The sequence below is a fragment of the Rutidosis leptorrhynchoides genome, chromosome 8 (assembly GCF_046630445.1).
Source record: "Rutidosis leptorrhynchoides isolate AG116_Rl617_1_P2 chromosome 8, CSIRO_AGI_Rlap_v1, whole genome shotgun sequence".
Lineage (NCBI taxonomy): Eukaryota > Viridiplantae > Streptophyta > Magnoliopsida > Asterales > Asteraceae > Rutidosis > Rutidosis leptorrhynchoides.
Window position 1 is genome coordinate 80,441,688 of NC_092340.1, and position 25,817 is coordinate 80,467,504.

The window sequence follows — 25,817 nt, forward strand, 5'->3', positions numbered from 1 at the left end:
TTGTCAAGTTTCATGCAAGATACAAGTATAGAAACAAGTTAGGAATGTTGCATAATCATTTGGTTAAGTTTGACAAAAAGTCAAACTTTGGTCGGTCAGAGTCAACGAAAAAGTCAACACGTTCGGGTCGGGTCCCGAACTATTTTTCTGAGGTTTTTAATCATATATGAGCATGTTAGAACAAGTTACATGTGAATTGGAGGTGCATAGCATAGCAAACATTATTCGAAAATTGACAAAGTTGGACAGACCACTTTGGCGCGCCGCGCGGGTATATGGCGCGCCGCGCCATCACCTGTACAGAGAAATCTGGCAGTTTTTAAGTTTTATGCACGAACCTAACTTCAAACAATCACCATTTATGACCCGCAAACAACCAAAACATGTATCTTATATCATCGGAAAGGTATTTTGACAAGGAAAACAACTAAACACATTTCAACAATCACATTTACTTTTACAACAACCAAAATCACATTCAAAGCTCCTCATTAAATGCATTCAAGTTCATAAATGAAATTTGATGATTCGGCAACCAATTTACATGAATGATATGCCGTTTCGAAGGTGATCAAGCATACAATACAACCTAACACTTACAAATAACATTTCATGTCATTCAAAGCATTAAATGTTCACATTAAATTCTATCAAACCCTAACCAACAACATCAAAATCACTAATCATGTTTATGAAGTTTTGTAAAACAACCTACACATCAAATTGAAGCTAGTGATACTAGGAACACATTTAATACATGCATTTATAACTTTTAACAACATTCAAACAACTAAATCACCAAATCAAACACACCAAAGTTCATATTCAAACTAGTTACTTCAAATAACGAAATCGAACATATAAATCATATATTCATGTTAGACTTGAGCCATAGACACTAGTTAACAACTTTATAACTTAAAAACATCAAGAACACAAAATCTAGTGATTTTAGAAAGTTACCCAATTGTAATGAAATCGGTATGGAATCGAAGAGGAAGTTGCAAGGATTCCAAATATGCAATTTGTTTTGATTGATGCTTGCTTGAACGATTTTAGATGATGAATCTTTGTATGAGTGTTTGAGAGAAAAATGAAAAGTATTAAAAGAAAAGAGAAATGAAAGGGATAATGGATGGTGGAAGGGGTGTTGACTAGTCAAAAGCTAGTCACACCTTTGATCACTTGACAAAACTAGTCCCTCAAGTTCGGTTGCGGGTGCGTGAATTACCTAGACGAGATATTTTTAAAACACGTATTAATGGGAGATGTTATAAACATATAACGGGATGTAAATAGTATAACGGAAAAGTAAATGGAAAAAGGCAGGATGTTACAAATTTTAGGGGTCCACCTTCGGACTTCTTTCTAGGCGTTCTAGATCATTACCACGTACGATTAGGGCAATTACATCCATATGCCATAGGAAAGATAGTGCTTTTTGAGATGTGGTGCGTTGCGCTAAACAAGGTACCACTAGTGAAGGTGTTCTGCCATCTATACCGTCTAGCCACCCACCATAAGTCCTGGTTCACTTTCTTTGCCCGGCAAAATTTTACCAAAACCCCCAAATCGAATGCTGGTATTGGAAAGAAACTTTCTTTTTCATCGACCAATCAGTTGTTGGATTTAAATTTCCGCAAATGTTAATTTGGTGCGATAGCGTGACAAAAGATGTGAACAAGACCTCAGTCCTTGATGATGAGGAAACGAAACTGTTAGCAGAGTGCGCTAATGCACAGCTTGTGCACCGATCGTATGGGAACGTTATGCTGTAGTTAGGAAAGAATTCCGCGCACTGGCCATGGGAGAACATGCGTCCTGCCATAATCGCGTCGAATGGCAAGGGTAGGAATAGTACAAATGCATGTAAATATCTAACCACCACTGCATACTTATATGTTCTAACTGTGCGCATATGTTTGCAGAGATGAAGATGAAGAAAGTTCTTACTGCTGAGGAGATTGCGGATATCTCCTTCCACAAGCAGAATGTTGATGAGCAGCTGAAGCAAGAGAAGACCGGCGAGAACGAGGTGTCCATACCCGCAACCTTAGGCAACAAGCGTAAGGCAGCTGACACTCCGCAAACGATCCAACTAAAGAAGAAAAAAGTGACTCCGAAACAAAGGGAAGATATGCGGAATGACAACTTTGTCCCCATGGAGCAGGCGTCCGTAGATCTGCCTCCCCCAATTACTAGTAAGCGTCTTTTCTTGTTTAAATGCTGCACAACTGCTTACTGTGTGCTAACCAACACGTATTCGCAGAGCACATTGACGAGACGCATCAGACGCCGATGCGAGGAAATTCGGACCTCGAAGCCGCCGCCACGTCAAAAGATAAGGCGATACACCTGGACTCCGATTCCACACCAACACCACCACGCGGTAGCTTCCGCTTGGCAAACCTGGCGCAGCTCACCCAATCCTCCGCCGAAAATGCCGCAGAGCAATTCGCCTTCATGCAGCAAATCTTTTCAACGGAATTCCGGAACCAACTCTCCGCACTACCCTTCCGCCAAGCACATGACGTCATTATTCAAAATGGCCTAGTGTTCTTTGGCATGTTTGCAGATTAAGCCAATCGCTCCAACAATTTATACCAAGTGGCATTGCGAAAGGAGACTGAGCTTGATCTGCTGCAGGCAGGTGTTGATCAAGTGAAGAAAGATAGGGAAGACGCGGAAGAGGAGCGTAAAGCTGCTGAGGCGACTGTGGCTGAGACAAAAACCGCACTCATTGAATAAAGGAAGAAAAACCGCGAGCTGGTGGGGGCGGTTGATTAGGCAAAGGGTGAGACTGAGCGTCTGCGGGCAGAGCTTGATAAGGTGCGCAGGGAGAAGGATGACACGGTGACCGGCCGTGAGCTGGCAGAGGCAGACTTGTTGAAGCTTTGTACTTCTCTTCCAACCATTGCGCAAAAGGTAATGGACTCGGAGCCCGTATCCAAAAAGTTCAATGCTTATGTTGATGCGATGAAGGAGCATGACCGCAACAAGGTGATGTTGAAAGTGATTAAAGGATGTGACCTTATGCCATCGTACTCTGAAGTTGTGCAGAAGTGTCATAACCCGACCTTAACCATAAGGACGAATACAATAACATATGATTTCATCGCGATTATTGACCTCTATATGCAACATTTTTCAAAAATTGCATTCGTTTTTACAATATAAACCATAGCTTTTATTACAAATACAAGGTTTAAACAACTTAATAATGATTATCGTTTAGCGATAATCTTAGACTTACAAACTTTACATGTGATAATAACAATATGACCTCCAACATATTTTACATTACAAATCCTCCGATATGCAGTTTTATTTTTGACACAAATATGCATACTCAAGATCTTGCTTAAATTCAACATGTTGCAGCGGAAGCTTTTAGTTATCACCTGAGAATAAACATGCTTAAAACGTCAACATAAAGTTGGTGAGATATAGGTTTAAAGCCGGCAGCGTTATGAATATAGACCACAAGATTTCATATATAAACATTTTAATAAAAATATTCTAAGTTGTTGAGCACTTGATAACCATACTTAACATTTAATCAACGTCGCATATTCCCTTTATTATGAAATCTTACTACACCGTACCAAGTGTAGTCACTGAAACGAAGTACTGTGCAACCGTTGAATACTGGTCGTCCAGTCCGGTTGGGGTTGTCAGGCCCGATAGATCTATCAACAGGATTCGCGTTTACAATACCTCATGTAAATAGTAGTTACCAAGTTACAGGGAAGTATGCCAGTGGTACAACTCAACGTAGAATATATATTTTTAATCACTTGTGTCCATAACGTAAATCATAAAATGCATGTATTCTCATCCCGAAATATTTAGAGTTTAAAAGTGGGACTATATACTCACTTTTGTCTTGAAGGTATTTAACTCGACTTGGTCTCCGATAGATATCACGAACCTAACCATATATATAATATATCAACATATTTTATTTTCAAGTAATCGTTACATATATATATATATATATATATATATATATATATATATATATATATATATATATATATATATACTTTTAATATTTTCTTAGTCCGTAGTTAGCAGTCCGATGTTAGTGGTCCACAATTAGTTGCTTAAATAAAAAAAATAAAGACCCCATCGTATTCGTGTTGATCAGAATTAATCTTGACCCATGGTACCATGTTGTCAAATGACGTGTTGCGTACATAAAGTACCGTGTTGTCAAATGACGTGTTGCGTACAATCATGAGGTCTTATGATTAATCTTCTCGTGTTGTTTACGGGTGGTCCTGAAATATATAAAATAAAATCATAAGTAAATATATATTAAATATTATGTTAATTAGCCAAGATATGATTAATCCGATTTTGTCATAATATGATATATTACAGGTCTTGAAGTGTTATTAAAAATCAAATTAGAAGGATCTATTTAGTTTGCGAACAAGTTTGAAATCACTCAAACTATGTTCTTGTTGTTAAAATTTTATAACACAAAATAAGATAGCTATATAAATATGAATCGAATAAGGTTATGAATAAGGTTACTACCTCAAGTTACTTGGACAAAGCTACTGGAAAAGGTAAGAAAAATCTTGGAATCAAAAGAGTGGTGGAGTGGGATTGAAAGATTGGAAGTTATCTCCTTGAAATCGGATGACTATATTGATACGTTCTTGAGTAGGTAAATGAAGAGAGATTAGGGAGTGAATTAACTTGAAAGAAAATTGGAAATGAAATTGTATGTGTGTGTGTGTGCAAAATAGCATGATTATGGGATGGATATATAGGAGATTTAGTTTGTTTTCTTGCACAAAAGTCACACATGAGGTTAAATGGCTGGTTCCCACATGTAACATCATGTCTAGTGGCTGATCATTGAAGTTTATCGTTGGTATATACCAATAGTAAATACGTATAGAAGCTGGGTATGATACGGTTGCCACCCCTTGGACCCCGCTTATCGGGGGCGCTGCCCCCGAACCCCCGTCATAATCAAGATAAGTCCAAACAAGTGTGCACTCCACACTTCCCCAAACTTGTTCGATATTTATCAAGATTATTTTGGTTACAAATTAATCCCATTACCCTTAAATCATATTGGTGACATAGATCACCAACACATTATAGATTGTAAGTATATATGTCAAAGAACGTTACATATAGTTATCGTTTAGAAAACTTAAGTTTGTGGTCTCAAAGTATACTTATAACTCATTGTTGTTAGTTCACAATGAAATGTTAAACCATCCTTAAATCATGTTAAATATGTATAGATATGTACATATACATAATCGTATAATTATCGTGTGTTATATAGTTCGTGATATCATCGGTCAAATTGGACGGTCAAACGTTGTGTGAAACTCTTTTCAAAAACATAAGTCTCAATAGTTTGGATTTCTTATCATGTTGGTAAGGTTTATTTTATGTAAATATTAATCTCATAAGTATAAAACGATCGGAAAATCCGGGTCGTTACAGTACCTACCCGTTAAATAAATTTCGTCCCGAAATTTTAAAGTTGTACCTATTTTGCGTTGTCGGGAAACAAATGTGGATACTTTTGTTTCATATGATCCTCTCGTTCCCAAGTAAACTCGGGACCCCTTCGAGCATTCCAACGAACCTTGACGATTGGTATGTTGCTCTGCTTGAGTTGTTTAACTTCACGGTCCATGATTTCGACTGGTTCTTCTATGAATTGTAGTTTCTCGTTGACTTGGATTTCTTCAAGAGGAATGGTGAGATCTTCCTTTGCAAGACATTTCTTGAGGTTTGAGACGTGAAATGAATTATGTACCCCAGCGAGTTGTTGTGGTAACTCGAGTCGATAAGCTACCGGTCCGATGCGTTCGATGATCTTGAACGGGCCTACATACCTTGGGTTCAGTTTGCCCCTTTTTCCAAAACGTATTACACCTTTCCAAGGTGACACCTTTAGCATAACCATGTCACCGATCTGAAACTCTAATGGTTTCCTTCGGACATTGGCGTAGCTCTTTTGGCGACTACAGGCTGTTTTTAATCTCTCCTTGATTTGCACTATCTTCTCAGTAGTTTCATGGATAATCTCGGGACCAGTTAATTGTCGATCTCCTACTTCATTCCAACAGATAGGGGATCTACACTTCCTTCCATACAGTGCTTCGAATGGTGCAGCTTTAATGCTCGCATGATAACTATTATTATACGAGAATTCTGCTAATGGTAGATATTTATCCCATCCATTTCCAAAATCGATCACACATGCCCTGAGCATGTCTTCAAGAGTCTGAATTGTTCTTTCACTCTGCCCGTCAGTTTGCGGATGGTATGCGGTGCTCATATCCAAACGGGTTCCCAGGGCCTCCTGTAGTGATTGCCAAAACTTTGATGTAAATCTACTATCACGATCGGATATAATGGAAATAGGTATTCCATGCATTGAAACAATTTCCTTTATGTATAATCGTAATAGTTTCTCCATTCTATCCGTTTCCTTTATAGGCAAGAAATGTGAAGATTTGGTGAGACGATCAACTATTACCCAAATGGTGTCATAACCCCAGGCAGTCTTAGGTAACTTTGTGATGAAATCCATGGTAATACCATCCCATTTCCATTCTGGGATTTCTGGTTGTTGAAGTAACCCTGACGGCTTCTGATGTTCTGCTTTGACTTTGGAACAAGTTAAACATTCCCCAACATATGTTGCAACATCTGTCTTTAAATTAGGCCACCAATAATGCGTCTTAAGATCTTGATACATCTTTCCAACTCCAGGATGTATCGAGTATCTTGTCTTATGTGCCTCATTCAATATCAACTTCCTTAATCCACCCAACTTTGGTACCCAAATACGGTTTGCAAAATATCGAATTCCGTCTTCCCGCATAACGAGTTGCTTCTCATACTTCTTCATTATTTCATTTCCTATGTTTTCTTTAGTAAGAGCTTCTCGTTGAGCCTCTTTGATTTGTGAGTTGAGATTCATGCGAATTTTTATGTTCATTGCTCGTACTCGAATTGGTTCCCATTCCTTTCTGCTTAGAGCGTCGGCTACTACATTCGCTTTCTCGGGATGATAGCGAATCTCACAATCATAGTCGTTTATCAGCTCGACCCACCTATGTTGCCTCATGTTCAGCTGTTTTTGATCAAAAATATGTTGAAGGCTTTTATGATCAGTAAACACAGTGCATTTAACTCCATATAAATAGTGTCTCCATATCTTCAATGCAAACACTACTGCCCCCAATTCTAGATCATGCGTCGTATAATTCCGCTCGTGAATCTTCAATTGTCGAGATGCGTATGCAATAACTTTCTTTCGTTGCATAAGGACGCAACCAAAACCTTGTCGCGAAGCGTCACAATATATCTCAAAATCATCTTTCCCTTCAGGTAACGATAAAATAGGTGCCGTGGTCAACTTCTTCTTGAGTAATTGAAATACACTCTCCTGCTCAACGGTCCATTCGTACTTCTTCCCTTTTTGTGTTAACGCTGTCAATGGTTTAGCTATTCGGGAAAAATCTTGAATAAACCTTCTATAATAACCGGCTAAACCCAAAAATTGGCGTATCTGCGTTGGTGTCTTAGGAGTCTCCCATTTTTCAATGGCCTCAATTTTAGCTGGATCAACCTGAATTCCTTTGCTACTAACAACGTGGCCAAGAAATTGCACTTCTTTCAACCAAAATGCACACTTAGAAAATTTGGCTTATAACTGTTCTTTTCTTAACAATTCTAATACCAACCTTAAATGCTGCTCATGCTCTTGCTCACTCTTGGAATAGATAAGAATATCGTCAATGAAAACGATAACAAACTTATCTAAATACGGACTACAAACTCGATTTATGAGGTCCATGAATACAGCTGGCGCATTAGTCAACCCAAACGGCATGACCAAAAATTCATAATGACCGTAGCGTGTCCGAAAAGCAGTTTTCGGAATATCTTCTTCTTTGACACGTAATTGATGATAGCCCGATCTTAAGTCGATTTTCGAGTACACACATGATCCTTGTAATTGATCAAATAAGTCATCAATTCTCGGTAGTGGATACCGATTCTTGATAGTTAACTTATTTAATTCACGATAATCTATACACATTCGGAAAGATCCATCTTTCTTCTTGACGAATAAAATCGGAGCTCCCCACGGTGAAGTGCTCGGTCGAATGAAACCGCGGTCCAGTAATTCTTGTAACTGGCTTTGTAACTCTTTCATCTCAGATGGTGCAAGTCTATATGGAGCACGAGCCACTGGTGCAGCTCCTGGTACTAGATCTATTTGAAATTCTACAGATCTAAATGGAGGTAATCCTGGCAACTCTTCCGGAAATACTTCAGGAAAATCTCTTGCCACAGGCACGTCGTTGATGCTCTTTACTTTTTCCTTCGTTTTGACTTTATTAACATGTGCTAGGATAGCATAGCACCCTTTCTTCAAGCACTTTTGAGCTTTCAAACAACTAATGAGTTTTAGCTTTGAGTTACCCTTCTCTCCATAAATCATTAATGGCGTTCTATCCTTACGAGGAATGCGAATTGCCTTCTTGGCGCACACAACTTCAGCTCCTATTTTGGACATCCAGTCCATGCCGACTATTACATCAAAACTTCCTAATTCTACGGGTATCAAATCAATCTTAAATGTTCCTCCGGCTAAATTTATTTTACAATCACGGCAAATTTTATCGGCTTTAATCAGTTTACCATTAGCTAACTCAATCATGTACTTAGCATCTAGAGGTAATGATGAACAATTCAATTTAGCGTGAAAGTCTCTACATACGTAACTTCTATCGGCACCAGTATCAAATATAATAGATGCGGATAAGTTATTAATGGTAAACGTACCCGTAACAAGCTCCGGGTCTTCATACGCCTCCCTAGCATTAATAACAAATGCTCTTCCACGTGCAGATCTGTTATTCTTCTCTGGATTCGGGCACTGACTCTTATAATGACCCTGTTTCCCACACCCATAACAAGTAACAGTGGCCAAGGCAGTTCTATTTGCATTGGTGGCAGGAGTCTTGGTACCGTTTGCATTTGTAGCGGGAACCCTACAATCTTCAGCAAGATGACCTTTTCGATTACAATTGTTGCACACCACATTACAATAACCAGAGTGATGTTTGTGGCATCTGTTACATAAAGGATTTCATCCCTTGTAACCTGAGTTCGAACCGCTACCCGCACCTTGCGTGGTTTCTTGTTTCTTGTTGGATTGTTGATGATTACCTTCCCACTTTCTTTTGTTTCCCGATGTCTTGACATCGGTGTTCTTATCCAGAATAATCTGGTCCATCAACTCGTTCGCCATGGTGATAGCTTCATGAATAGTCTTGGGTTTGGATGCTGTAACATTTGCCTTGACCTTTTTAGGCAAACCGTCTTTGTACAGTTCAATCTTCCGTTCTTCGGTTGGTACCAATTCGGGACATAGCAAAGCTAATTCCATGAATCGCTAATTATAGGTGGTGAGTTCAGTACCAACAGCTTTCAGGCTTCGTAATTCAGCTTCCAACTTCCTAACCTCGTTCCTTGGACAATATTCGTTGATTAGCATTGTTTTGAATTCTTCCCAAGGAGTATCATAAGCTACATCTCCTCCTACGGCCTTCACATAGTTTTTCCACCACGTGAGTGCACTATCTTGTAGGGTACATGATGCATACTTGGTCATGTCCTTCTCAATACAACCACTGATTTTAAACACAGACTCAATCTTTTCGATCCACCGGGTTAAACCAACCGGTCCTTCTGTTCCACTGAATGATGAGGGCTTGCAACCTTGAAAAGTTTTGTAAGTGCACCCCACACGAGGATTTGGGTTAACTGCAGCACCTCTTGCAGCCTCAACCCATAACATTCTGTCGTTCACTCGCTGATTAATGAGTTCCTGGATTTATTGTTCCGTCATTCGGTTCAATCGCGCCATAATCTTCAACAAGAATGAAAAAAAAAATAATTATTCACATGGAATATTATAGATGTAGTATGTATTTACAGTACATCGTAGCTTATTAATAATATGAACCAGTTATTATTATAAAAGCCTTTTCTTCTTATTAGCGTTTTATAATTATATCTAGGGTAGTACCTACCCGTTAAAGTTCATACTTAATAGCTTAGTACGAAAATCAATTACTACCACCTAAATAATACTTAACCATGGAAAATTATTGCATTTCACACTTCACTATTTTACATATGCTTATCTTACATCAAACATTAAGCAAACCACACTAGTAATATTATACAAAACATTATATGATCCCATGGTTTAAAACAACAGCGCATCATTTAACCCAAAGCGTTTGTGTTCAAAGAAATCGCTTAAAGGTTATCCTGGTTGTCTCCCTGCGTTTTGGCTGAGGAACCGAAGAACTGGATGTCGGGATAGAACTAATAGGAATAGCGGGAATAGGTGTGGAAGTATCTGGTGGAGTTGGTGCCACAACATCCTCTCTAGACTCGGGAATTAGATTTTCCATTTCAGTAGCCTTTCGTTTCTTTCCTCGTTCGAACTTGTCTTTCGTAATTTCCTGTATTTCTTCCTCCTCGGGATCACTTTCCGGTTCCTCTTCGATTGATTCATCCGGAACTTGTGAGTCTTCCCCAAAGGTATCGTTTTCATCATCAGATAGATTAATGACTGGAACACCATCTGAAGAGTCTGGTTCGGAGTCGCTGAATGTGATAATAAGTTCTAAACCAGACATCTATCACATAACAACTAGTACGTTAATACCACATAATATTTACATATTAATTTTTAACCAACAAGGATAAGCAATAGTTTTCGAAATCAAACACGGTCAAAGTCCAGACTCACTAATGCATCCTAACAAACTCGATAAGACACACTAATGCAAATTCTCTGGTTCTCTAAGACCAACGCTCTGATACCACATGTCATAACCCGACCTTAACCATAAGGACGAATACAATAACATATGATTTCATCGCGAGGTATTGACCTCTATATGCGACATTTTTCAAAAACTGCATTCGTTTTTACAATACAAACCATAGCTTTTATTACAAATACAAGGTTTAAACAACTTAATAATAATTATCGTTTAGCGATAATCTTAGACTTACAAACTTTACATGTGATAATAACAATACGACCTCCAACATATTTTACATTACAAATCCTCCGATATGCAGTTTTATTTTTGACACAAATATGCATACTCAAGATCTTGCTTAAATTCAACATGTTGCAGCGGAAGCTTTTAGTTATCACCTGAGAATAAACATGCTTAAAACGTCAACATAAAGTTGGTGAGATATAGGTTTAAAGCCAGCAGCGTTATGAATATAGACCACAAGATTTCATATATAAACGTTTTAATAAAAATATTCTAAGTTGTTGAGCACTTGATAACCATACTTAACATTTAATCAACGTCGCATATTCCCTTTATTATGAAATCTTACTACACCGTACCAAGTGTAGTCACCGAAACGAAGTACTGTGCAACCGTTGAATACTGGTCGTCCAGTCCGGTTGGGGTTGTCAGGCCCGATAGATCTATCAACAGGATTCGCGTTTACAATACCTCATGTAAATAGTAGTTACCAAGTTACAGGGAAGTATGCCAGTGGTACAACTCAACGTAGAATATATATTTTTAACCACTTGTGTCCATAACGTAAATCATAAAATGCATGTATTCTCATCCCGAAATATTTAGAGTTTAAAAGTGGGACTATATACTCACTTTTGTCTTGAAGGTATTTAACTCGACTTGGTCTCCGATAGATATCACGAACCTAACCATATATATAATATATCAACATATTTTCTTTTCAAGTAATCGTTATATATATATATATATATATATATATATATATATATATATATATATATATATATATATATATATATATATATATATATATACTTTTAATATTTTCTTAGTCCGTAGTTAGCAGTCCGATGTTAGTGGTCCACAATTAGTTGCTTAAATAAAAAAAATAAAGACCCCATCGTATTCGTGTTGATCAGAATTAATCTTGACCCATGGTACCATGTTGTCAAATGACGTGTTGCGTACATAAAGTACCGTGTTGTCAAATGACGTGTTGCGTACAATCATGAGGTCTTATGATTAATCTTCTCGTGTTGTTTACGGGTGGTCCTGAAATATATAAAATAAAATCATAAGTAAATATATATTAAATATTATGTTAATTAGCCAAGATATGATTAATCCGATTTTGTCATAATATGATATATTACAGGTCTTGAAGTGTTATTAAAAATCAAATTAGAAGGATCTATTTAGTTTGCGAACAAGTTTGAAATCACTCAAACTATGTTCTTGTTGTTAAAATTTTATAACACAAAATAAGATAGCTATATAAATATGAATCGAATAAGGTTATGAATAAGGTTACTACCTCAAGTTACTTGGACAAAGCTACTGGAAAAGGTAAGAAAAATCTTGGAATCAAAAGAGTGGTGGAGTGGGATTGAAAGATTGGAAGTTATCTCCTTGAAATCGGATGACTATATTGATACGTTCTTGAGTAGGTAAATGAAGAGAGATTAGGGAGTGAATTAACTTGAAAGAAAATTGGAAATGAAATTGTATGTGTGTGTGTGTGCAAAATAGCATGATTATGGGATGGATATATAGGAGATTTAGTTTGTTTTCTTGCACAAAAGTCACACATGAGGTTAAATGGCTGGTTCCCACATGTAACATCATGTCTAGTGGCTGATCATTGAAGTTTATCGTTGGTATATACCAATAGTAAATACGTATAGAAGCTGGGTATGATACGGTTGCCACCCCTTGGACCCCGCTTATCGGGGGCGCTGCCCCCGAACCCCCGTCATAATCAAGATAAGTTCAAACAAGTGTGCACTCCACACTTCCCCAAACTTGTTCGATATTTATCAAGATTATTTTGGTTACAAATTAATCCCATTACCCTTAAATCATATTGGTGACATAGATCACCAACACATTATAGATTGTAAGTATATATGTCAAAGAACGTTACATATAGTTATCGTTTAGAAAACTTAAGTTTGTGGTCTCAAAGTATACTTATAACTCATTGTTGTTAGTTCACAATGAAATGTTAAACCATCCTTAAATCATGTTAAATATGTATAGATATGTACATATATATAATCGTATAATTATCGTGTGTTATATAGTTCGTGATATCATCGGTCAAATTGGACGGTCAAACGTTGTGTGAAACTCTTTTCAAAAACATAAGTCTCAACAGTTTGGATTGCTTATCATGTTGGTAAGGTTTATTTTATGTAAATATTAATCTCATAAGTATAAAACGATCGGAAAATCCGGGTCGTTACAAGAAGTATTTGAAGGAGGGTACAGCTGCGGTGCTCCTAGAAGCTGAACATGCGGACCCTAATATGTCACTTGATAACTTCCTTAAGGAAGAATTGTAATAATTAGCTCATCGTTTGCGTCGTAAGTCCTATGCTTAGGCAGGAAATTGTAATTATTGTTATTTTTTGTGGAGCCCTAAGTCCCTTGTTGGGCAGGCGCTTAGGGTGATGGTACGTTATTAATTTTTTATATGTAAAATATATTTGTATATTTTGCATGCGTCTTTACTATATTGTTTGTATATCGCGAATCAAAACAAAATGTATACCACATGCCTATGCGCGTGAGTTAACCAAAACTCATGCGCATACGCGGGTACTGCGTAAAATAAACCAATACTTTAGCAAATTTACCCTTAGTGTTTTAGACTCAAAAGTTACTGCATTCTTGCTTTGTCATATGCTAGAGGTACACTTTAGCCGTATGGTAAGCAACGCAACTAAAAACAAACCAATGTTTTTATACTTAAGAGTTCCTCAAGCAAACCAATGTGAGAGTAATTACGCACAAGCAAACCAATGCTTGTTTTTTTTTAAGTAGAGCCATCTAGTCTGCGTGGCGCTTGGTTAGGGGAAAACTAATTCCCTTCACCTACCGTTTATGTCTAGCCTTGTAACCAAACAGGCTTCTGCCGCGCGGGGGCTAGAGGACACCCCTTAAGTAGGCAGGAACCGCATACAAAAAGACATATATATAGAAAGAGTATGTGCGAGTAAATATTTTAATTGGCATTAATCATGATTACAACCGCGACACATCCAAACGGACGGAAATTCCATAAAGAAAAAAATAATGTGCTAAAATATATTGGAGTGATCAGGTCCAACCAGCTACATGTAACATTTTTTCAACAACGTCGCGTGCCAAGTGCGCTTCACAGGTATTCCATCTAGTGTCGCAAGATGGTATGCCCCGGTGTTGCTTGTTCCCACCACCATGTATGGACCTTCCCAACGGGGGCTCAATTTCCCAGTATCTTCCGCATGACTTGCGTCATTCTGATTCCAAACTAGGTCCCTGCACTTATAAGAGCACGAACGCACGCGCTGATTATAGTACTTTACGATTTTCTGCTTATTGTTAGCTTCGTTAATCACCGCAGAGAGTCTGCGTTCTTCCATCAAATTAATATTTTCCCGCAAAGCTTCCGAGTTGTTTTGCTCATCAAAATTCTGTACGCGGAACGTTGGTACCCCAATCTCTGCGGGTACAACAGCTTCTGACCCATACACCAAACTGAACGGAGTCTCACCAGTGCTCACTTTAGGTGTTGTTCGATACGCCCATAATACCTTTGGTAGTTCGTCTACCCAACCGATGCGACCGTGGCCCAATCTAGCTTTAATTCCAGCTACTATATCCCGGTTGGTGACTTTGCACTGGCCATTCGCTTGCGGATGCGCAACGGATGTAAAAGTTTGCTTAATATTAAGCCCTGCGCACCAACTGCAAAAAGGATCTCCCGCAAACTGCGTGCCATTATTGCTAACAATTTCGTTTGGTATGTCGAATCGACAGACAATGTCATCCCATACAAAATTTCGCACTCTTTTTCCAGAAATTATTGCCAGCGGTCTTGCTTCCACCCACTTTGTGAAATAGTCAATTACAACAATCAAGAATTTGATATTTCCTGCGTATGCAGAGTATGCGTAAGATACTGATGTAAGTAGCATATGGTATAAAACAAATGGTTATATTACCTCGACCTTTTGGAAATGGTCCGACTATGTCGATTGCCCATTTGTAGAATGGCCATGGTGATGAGACTGGAATCATTAGATGCGCAAGTGCTCTGCTGATAGGTGCATGTATTTGGCATGATTCGCAGTGCTTAACTATGCATGCGGTATCTGCATACAGGGTAGGCCAATAATAACCTAGCCGCATAATCTTTGACACAATAGACCTGTACCCCGAATGAAGAGCGCATGCGCCCTCATGCACCTCGCGTATGACCTCCTCTGCTTCGTTTGGGCCAATGCACCTTAAATGCGGTCCTAAATAATTTTTTCGATATAGGACGTCACCCTCAAGGGCATACATTGGTGCCTTGGTACGAACTTTCTTTGCGTCAACAGAGTCTGCGGGTGATGTGCCATCCCGTAAAAAAGCAATAATGGGTGTCATCCATGTTGAGCTGGATTCCTCTACAGGTGTCACTAAAGGCATCATAACAATGAATTTTGCATGTAGTTCTTCTATGAGAACTCTTTTCCCCAGATGATCAAAGGCCAATGCAGCCAATTTGCTAAGCGCATCCGCCTTCTTATTATGCCCTCGCATTACATGAGAGATTTGAAAAGCCTCAAACTGGTCAGTGAGGTTATGAACAAGTGATAAATATTGCTGCATGGCTATGTCATGTGCTTCAAAATCTCCGCTAACTTGGCTGCATACCAGCTTTGAATCCACATAAGCGTGCAGAAGTTTAACATTTAATTTACGTACAATCCGCATACCTGCTAACAATGCCTCATATTCTGCTTCGTTATTTGTAACAGCAAAATTAAACCGCAACGCATATGTATGCTCTTCGCCATCTGGGCCAGTTAAAATTATCCCTGCACCCGCGCCAGCTGCGCTACAGGCACCATCGGTGTATAACTCCCATGGTGTCAGAATTGGTGCAGACGTATCCTGATGTTCAGCCGATGCTTCAACATCCGTGGGTAACTCTGCTAGGTAATCCGCAAGTATTTGACCCTTAACCGCGCTTCGCGAAGAAAAATTTATTTCGTGTTCTCCTAACTCAACTGCCCATTTAGCCATTCGGCTAGAAATCTCAGGCTTATATAGCACCTGTTTGATCAGCTGATCAGTTAGAACCACAATTGGGTGTGCTTGAAAATACCGACGCAAACGTCGTGCTGTGTGGACTAGCGCATACACTAGTTTCTCCATTGGTGAATAGTTTACTTCTCTTGCTGTCAGCGTCTTGCTTACGAAGTAGACCGGCATTTGCGTCTTTCTGCGGTCCGCGATAAGAACCGAGCTGGCAGCTTCTTTTGATGCCGCAAGGTACAGCGTAAGTGTTTCTTCTGATACTGGCGCGGTGAGTGTTGGTAATTCAGCAAGCACCTTCTTCATCTCTTGAAAAGCTGATTCTACTTCCTGAGTCCATACGAAGTCTTTTTTCTTTAAGCAATTCTTCAAAGTGTTGAAGAATGGCAGCTGCCTCTTTGCAACTTTTGACAAAAAACGCGTAATCACTGCGAGCTTCCCGGTTAGACTCTGCATGTCTTTCTTTGTTCTTGGGGATGGTAAATTATCAATGGCCTCAATCTTTTTGGGATTTGCCTTGATTCCCCGCGCCGTCACCATATGACCTAGAAACTTGCCTTCCTCTTCCCCGAAACTACACTTGAGCGGGTTAAGCTTCATGTTGATCTTGCGTAAAGACGCAAACGTTTCTAGGATGTCCGCGAGCATTTCCTCTTCGGTGTTACTTTTAATTACCAAATCATCGACATATACTTCAAGATTTCTGCCAATTTGGTGCTTGAAGGCTGCGTCAATTACGCGCTGATAGGTAGCGCCTGCGTTCTTTAATCTGAAAGGCATCTTCGTATAACAATAAATACCCTGCGGTGTATGAAAAGCAGTTTTGTCCTCATCTTCCGCAGCCATGAGGATTTGGTGATAACACTTGTACGCATCCAGAAAACATTTGTACTAAAAACCCGATAATGATTCTACCTTCCAGTCAATCTCCGAGAGAGGGTAGTTATCTTTGGGGCACGCTTTATTAATGTCCTTAAAATCGACACACATCCGCCAGTTACCGTCAGCCTTTTTTTACCAACACGGGATTAGCAACCCATGTCTGGTACAGTACTTCCCGCAGAATGTTTGCTCTGACAAGGTTATCAACTTCTGCGCATAACCAATCACTGTGCTCAAGGGCCATGTGCCGCTTCTTTTGCCTAACGGGCATGAGTGATGGATTAACATTCAACTTATGTTCCGCAATATCCCACAGGACCCCGGTCATATCTGATTCTTGCCATGCGAAAACATCTGCATTAGTGGACAAGATACCGTGCAATTTAGCTTTAGTTTTGGCTGACAAGCCTGCGCCAATTTTGATACGCTTGTCCGGATGCAAGCGGTTAGCTATGACTGCACTGCTTTTAAGTTGTTCTTCCATGATGGGAATGCTTACAGGCACAACTGAGCCACATAACTCGGTTGTTTGATGTGACACAATTATTGCAATTCCGCCTATCGTAGGAAACTTAATCAAGCCATGCACTACCGATGTGTGACGGCCCAGAAATTTCCGACCAAATTTAAACTTAATCTTTATATAATTCCGACTTGATAAGCAATGAATTTTAATAAATCTTGAACCTCCGAAAAGAGTTTTACACAAGCTTTTGGTCACCCTTTTATTCTGACAATTCACGAACGTCATAACTTGATTTAATTGTTTAATTGTTTAATTATTGTGTATATATATGGATTTATATATATTTAACTTGAAAATATGATAATTTAATATCTCATTAATTATATTAACAAAGTATTATATATATATATATATATATATATATATATATATATATATATATATATATATATATATATATATATATATATATATTCATACTACTAATTTAAAGTGTTTTCAAACAATATATATGTTACTATTTAAACGACGTAATTAACTTATGTTAAATGTATTTACATATAATGTATTACGAGTGTAAATACATCCTAACAAGTATTGAATACACTTTATAATATACCAATACATATAAAGGATAGCTATACTCTTATTTCCATTCAATTTCCTCAAGAATTCTACTTGCATTCATACGGTATTTTTAGCCGTATTATACACAGCTTCTAGAAGTATTTACTATTGGTATATACCAATAGTAAATCTATAATTATTTGTGTAATATGTCATCCATGACCTAATCAATTTAATATGTCATGCATGACTTAATACAATTTAACTTATCTTAGATATTTTCACTAAAGCCAAAAATTATAAGCTTATAACTAAGGACCATTTTTACTCCACATTTTCTTAAACTAAAAACACACACTTTAATGCTCTCTTATCATACTTTAATCTCAGCAACTTTCCTCTTCATAATCAAGGTAAAATACTTCTCAAAATCCTTATTCAAATCCATGTATAGTTGCTATCTTATTATACTTATAAAACTTGTAAAAACTAGAACTTATTTTGGTGAACACCAAGCTTGTTTGAAAAACTAATCTAATCTTTATAACTTAACTCTAATAACACTTATTTATATATATTATGATGTTATATTAAGTTAATATAACAACTTATAACTTGTACATATGAAGAACACCTTGAAACTTAACATATATCCTTTAATCTCCATTCGGTAAAAATCGGGTTGTTTTGGGTTGGGAATTAAAAACCTATCTTAGACTTCGAGTTCGAGGCTAAGACTTTGGAAATATGTTAATATATGTAAGTAAGACTTCCAGTATTTTTTTCATGATTTTAGACAAAGTGGAAGTATTTTATCAAAAATATATATTGGGTGGATGCCGGGATTTTTCTAAATCTGTCCACCGACACAAAAAGAGGATAAAGCTCTAAAAATTACTACTTGAGATGAACTTTTCGAATTGGTTTTATAAAATTTACTTCTTAATGAATCCATATCAATTTGATTCACTTTAAACGGAGTTGTAATGAATATTTGGCGAGCAAAAAAAAATCTGCTAAAATTAACGTTGTATGGACGAAATTTATATTATAAAAACTATATTAACCATATCCTTGTTAACTTTTCCTATATCCTATATATATTTGGACATGTTATTAGTAGTATAACAAAATATTATAATCTTGGTTAATTCTGTGATTGTATATATGTATAATAATATTCTTGGTACGTCCTAACACAATAAGTATACAATACGTTTTGATAAATCCTAAGACAATACGTACACAATACGTCTTAGTTAATTCTAAGACAATACATATACAATACGTCTCTGGGTTGATGCAATGACAATACGTGTACAATACGTCGTGGGGTAATTCTAAGATTATATATATATATATATATATATATATATATATATATATATATATATATATATATATATATATATATATACCGATTATTGGACTGTTGACTTTTCGGACTACTAACAAAGGACTACTAACAATGGACTACTAACATAAAATGTTAAAAATTATTATATAAGTATTCTATGAACTTGTTTTATTTTATTCATATGTCGTATTATTATCTGAATCGTTATTATTGTTATAGGTTCGTGAATCCAAGGACGACAGTCATATTTTTAATAAGTTGAAAACTTATTATTAATATACTTTTACTACTGTGAGTATATAGTCTCATTTTTAAACTCTAAAAATATTTTGGGATGAGAATACATGCATTTTATATTTTACGCTATGGACACAAGTACTTAAAATATATTCTACGTTGAGTTGTACCACCTTGCATATCTTCCCAAATAACTTGGTAACTAATATTTACATGTTGTAAGAACATGTAAGCACGAATCCTATTGATAGATCTATCGGGTTTGAAAATCCCAACCGGGCTAGTCGCTCTAGTATCGTAAACGGTTGCATAGTACTTCGTTTTTACTACACTTGGTACAGTGTAGGGAGATTTCATAATAAAGGGAATATGCGACATTAATGGTTAAGTATGGTTACCGAAGCGCTCAACAACTTATAGAATACTTTTATACACTTGCGAGTGTACATATATTTATAACTATGAAATCTTGTGGTCTATATTTATATCGATGCTAAACCTATATATCTCACCAACCTTTGTGTTGACTGTTTAAGCATGTTTATTCTCAGGTCCTTAAGAAAGTCTTTCGCTGTTGCATAATCTGAGCAAGCTGTGCATGGAGTCTCATGCTTTTGTTTAATGCATTCAATAAAACCTTTGTCATGTATTATATTCGACTGTTATGTCATGTGTGTAGTATTTGGTAACCAATGTATCATGGGGATTATTTCTTAAATAATCGTCCACTTGTTTAAAACATGCATTATGTATAATAATGGTGTTTTTTTTATGAAACGAATGCAATATTTTTCTAAAACATATCATATAGAGGCCAAATACCTCGCTATGGGACCAATGAATAACGTACTACATTTATAATCATATGGACGAGTCATTTCATGATGGGATGATGTTAAAACGCCGTATGAAATTCCTCCCCGGAAGCGCATTGTAGCGCGAAGTCGAATGGACCACATAAAAATCAATTGACTCGCTTCTAACCATCTGCGGATTCTTATCATCCGCAAGCTCTACTACAACCTCTATCCTGCCTAGCGGCCATGAGCTTTCCCCCGAGAATCCTGACAGCGTAATATCGGGTTGGCGCAACTGTGCTTTTACTTCTGCGGGAAGAAAATGATAGCAATGCTCATACATAATGTCGACACCACTTCCGGTGTCGACATGCATGCGTTTAATCTGTGTTCCGCAATGAGGAATGTGACACTTGATGATAACAGGCTCGTTAACTGTGTCAATTGACATTACAGGAGGGAATGTAATTGGGATAAGTTCCCAATCATGGTAGTCATTGTACTTTCGTCGCTGACCAACTTTCTCTGCGTCAACCATATTAATGGTTAAATCGGCGTTTTTAGTTTTATCTGTTTTTTGCCATGCGAAAGTTTTGGCTTTTGAACCCTCTTCCGCAGGTTTTCCCTTGTCTTTCTTTGGTGGTTTCAGGTAATCTAATTTTCCTGCGCGCAGCGCTTCCAATACTCGTTCCATTAAGTTTTTACATCGATTGGTGTCATGGCCGTGATCGTCATGGAACTCGCAATACTTCATTTTATCCCGCTTACCAAATTTTGTCAGTGGAGTTGGAACCGCAAAGGTTGCACACACTAGTTCGGTGGCCAAAATTTCTTTTGGAGTCTTAGACAGGCTTTTGAGCAGCGCATAGTTCTGATTATTAATGCCGCGCTGATTATTATTCCGATAATTAGCACTTGCTCGTCCCTTATCACTCCTTATAGGACCACCGCTAGGATACCTTCCGCGAGAATTGCTACCGCGGCTTTGATCGCGCGACCGATCATCATCGTCTTTCCTCTCGTTGCGTGAGCTAGCGGTGGGAATATCATTATCTTTGCCACTCCGCATATAATCGTGGCATTCTTTAAGTGCTTCAGTAAAAGTTGTTGGCACCATATGGCGCAGGCGCTTGACCAACGTTGGGTGACATTCTGAACTTATACCATGTATGAGCCCAGAAATCTGCTGCTTTGGCTTAAGGTCTGGTATGCGCAAGCACTCATTAGCATATCTCGTGAGAAATTCACCCAAAGATTCCTTGAGTTTCTGCACAATATCATGACATTCGATATGAGTGCGTTTGCGCGGCCTCTGATTTTGATACTGCGGTAAGAACTTTGTCCGCAAATCCATGAACCTGGATATGCTGCCGGTTAGAAGTTTATTGAACCATTCGCGTTCAATGCCCTGCAGCGTCATGGGAAATATCTGACATGCAATCGGATCCACCCACCCTTGGGTGCGCATTGCGCCCTCGAAACACTGCAAGAAATCATCTGGATCAGTCAAACCATTGTAGGTACCTAACGTGTGAGGTATCTTTGGTGCTGATGGAAACGGATATGCAATTATATACGAAGAAAACTTATCGAAAGTGGTTGGTAGTTCAAAGGGTGGTTTAACATGGTCCCCTTTAAGCCCTGCGAAGAAACGCTTCATCATATCCTGAACAAAGTCAGGTTGTGAAAATAAGTGAACCATGTCAGGAGGTGCAGCCTGCATAAATTGACATGCGAGATTCGCCTGCCCCTGAATATTTTGCCAAGGCTACCCTGGCGTCTACGGATATAACCAAGGCTGTTGCGTTGGAAAAGAAGGAAGGCTTGATGGCGCAGAGTATAAAGGCAGTTGAAAAGGAGCCAAAACCTATGGAGCAGATGCCTGCGAAACCTGAGGATATGCTGTTAAGATGTAGTGACCCGAACTTTTCCATGATTATATATTATATGAGATTCATATTTACATGATTAAATGTTTCCAACATGTTAAGCAATCAAACTTGTTAAGACTTGATTAATTGAAATGAGTTTCATGTAGACAATTGACCACCCAGTTGTCCGGCGATTCACGAACGATAAAACTTGTAAAAACGACATGACGATATATATATATATATATATATATATATATATATATATATATATATATATATATATATATATTTAACATGATATTATGATAAGTAAGTATCTCACAAAGTATATTAACAAAGAGTTATATGCATAAAATGAAACTATTGAATTAAAAAAACTCGAAACGATATATATAACGATTATCGTTATAACAACGTTTTAATTAAAATAAATACATATGTATTGTATTAAGATATGAACACACTATGTTTAACATGATAAAATGATAATTAATTATATCATTAAGTGTATTAACATTGAACTACACAAATAAAATGAGACTACTAACTTAAGGATTTCGAAACAATATATATATGTATAACGATTATCATTGTAATAGTATTTTAACATATATATATATATATATATATATATATATATATATATATATATATATATATATATATATATATATATATATATATATATATATATATATGATATTAAGATATATCCATACATCATGTTATCTTGTTAACATAACAATTTAACATCTCAATTAAATATAATAACAATGGATTAATTACATTTAACATGATCGTTAACTTAAAGGTTTCGAAACAACACTTACATGTAACGACTAACGATGACTTAACGACTCAGTTAAAATGTATATACATATAATGTAATAAGATGTATTAATACACTTTTGAAAGACTTCATGACACATATCAAAGTACTTCTACTTAACAAAAATGCTTACAATTATATTCTCATTCATTTTCATCAACAATTCTACTCGTATGCACCCGTATTCGTACTCGTACAATACACAGCTTCTAAATGTACATACTATTAGTATATACACTTCAATGATCAGCTCCTTAGCAGCCTTAATGAGTCATCAAACATGTGGGAACCATTCTTTGTAATCTAGTATGAATTATTTAGCAAAATTACAAAAATATTATAAATCATTCATGAATTATTTACAAAAAAAAAAAAAAACAAACTTACATATCCTTTATATCTAATCCATGAGTCACGACCAAAAACACATACAAACACTTTCATTCTTCAATTTTCTTCATCTAATTGATCTCTCTCAAGTTCTATCTTCAAGTTCTAAGTATTCTTCATAAATTCTATAAGTTCTGGTTTCATAAAATCAAGAACACTTCCAAGTTTGCAAGTTTACTTCCAAGCTTTCTAATCCAAAAACCATGGTTAAGCTCAAAGTGGAAATATGTTTTTCAAAATGGTCATCAAGACGTCGTTTTTTCGACTGAAATGACTACCTCTACAAAAATGACTTGTAATCTGTATTTCCGACTATAAACCTATACTTTTTCTGTTTAGTTTCATAAAATACAGTTCAATATGAAACCATAGCAAGTTGATTCACTCAAAACGGATTTAAAACGAAGAAGTTATGGGTAAAACAAAATTGGTTAAAAATGGTTAATTTGACTACGGGATGAATTGACAAAAATCTATACTAACCATATCCTAACTAACTTATATTGTATTATACATGTATTCTAACATATATTATGTAATCTTGATAGACCATAGACACGTATACTATATTTTGACATATCATATCGACGTCATCTACATATATTATTTGGAACAATCATAAACACTCTATATGCGGTAATGTGAGTTAGCTATACAGGGTTGAGGTTGATTCCAAAATAATATATATACTTTGAGTTGTGATCGAGTCTGAGACTTGTATACACTGGGTCGTGGATTGATTCGAGATAATATATATTGATTTATTTCTGTACTACTAACTGTGGACAACTAATTGTGGACTACGAACGTTGGACTGTTAACTTAACAAACTTAAATCGTTAAAACTTAATAAAACATATTGTGAATATATTTCGATCATACTTTGATATATATGTATATATTTGTTATAGGTTCGTGAATCGACCAGTGGCCAAGTGTTACTTTTCGACGAAGTGATAATCTGCGAAAGTGAGTTATAGTCCCGTTTTTACTATCGAATATTTTTGGGATGAGAATACATGCAGTTTTATAAATGATTTACAAAATAGACACAAGTACTTGAAAATCACATTCTATGATTGAATTATCTTATTGAATATCACCCTTTTGCTTGGTAACCTAAGAATTAGTGAACGCCACTAATTGACGCGAATCCTGAAGATAGATCTATGGGCCTAACGAACACTATCAAGGTTATGGATGCTTTAGTACTTCAATTTTTATATGCAGATGAGTGTACCTGTATATTTGGGGATATTCTATATGCATTTGTTAATGTCGGTTACCAGGTGTTCTTTATATGAATGATTTTTATACAGATGAGTGTTCATGTATTATATTTTTTGCAGATGAGTATTGCTGCAGTTAATTATGAAAAATGAAATCTTGTGGTCTATTAATATAATTTGATATATAGGTTAAACCTATAACTCACCAACATTTTTGTTGACGTTTAAAGCATGTTTATTATCAGGTGATTATTAAGAGCTTCCGCTGTTGCATGCTAAATAAAGACATGATTGGAGTCTGCATGCTTGTACAATATTGTTTAAAAACTGCATTCGAAGACTTAAGTTGTTGTGTAATATTATTGTAAACTATTATGTAATGGTCGTGTGAAAACGCTACATTTTAGATTATCATTATTTGATAATCTTCGTAATATTTTAAACCTTTATCGCAAATATAAAGGTTATGGTTTGTTTCAAAAATTGAATGCAGTCTTTGAAAAACGTCTCATATAGAGGTCAAAACCTCGCAACGAAATCAATTAATATGAAACGTTTATAATTATTATGAACGGGACATTTCAGTTGGTATCCGAGCGTTGGTCTTAGAGAACCAGAAATTGCATTATTGTGTCTTATCGAGTTTGTTAGGATGCATTAGTGAGTCTGAACTTCGACCGTGTTTTCTTTAAAAACGATTGCTTAACACTTTTTGTTGGAAACTACAAATTGTTAACATGTAAATATTATGTGATATATTAATTTCTTAATATGTTTGATATTGTGTGATAGATGTATACTGTAGTGACCCGAACTTTTCCATGTTTATATATATATTAAATGAAATTGTTATTTACATGATTAAGTGTTTCCAACATGTTAAGCAATCAAACTTGTTAAGACTTGATTAATTGAAATAGGTTTCATATAGACAATTGACCACCCAAGTTGACCGGTGATTCACGAACGTTAAAACTTGTAAAAACTATACGATGACATATATATGGTTATATATATAGTTAACATGAT

The 25,817-nt window shown here is 36.6% G+C and overlaps 1 protein-coding gene across 1 annotated transcript; it reads right to left on the reverse strand.

Moving 5' to 3' along the window:
• Nucleotides 1-20,548: 20,548 nt before the first annotated feature.
• On the reverse strand, nucleotides 20,549-21,220 carry LOC139863552 (uncharacterized). The gene has a single exon (XM_071852173.1). The coding sequence runs from the start codon at nucleotides 21,218-21,220 to the stop codon at nucleotides 20,549-20,551; it is 672 nt and encodes a 223-aa protein (XP_071708274.1).
• Between the last annotated feature and the right edge of the window lie 4,597 nt (nucleotides 21,221-25,817).

Bases quoted from the DNA above. Each gene is read 5' to 3' on its own strand.
- LOC139863552 (XM_071852173.1), bottom strand. From the start codon at position 21,220: ATGAAGTATTGCGAGTTCCATGACGATCACGGCCATGACACCAATCGA.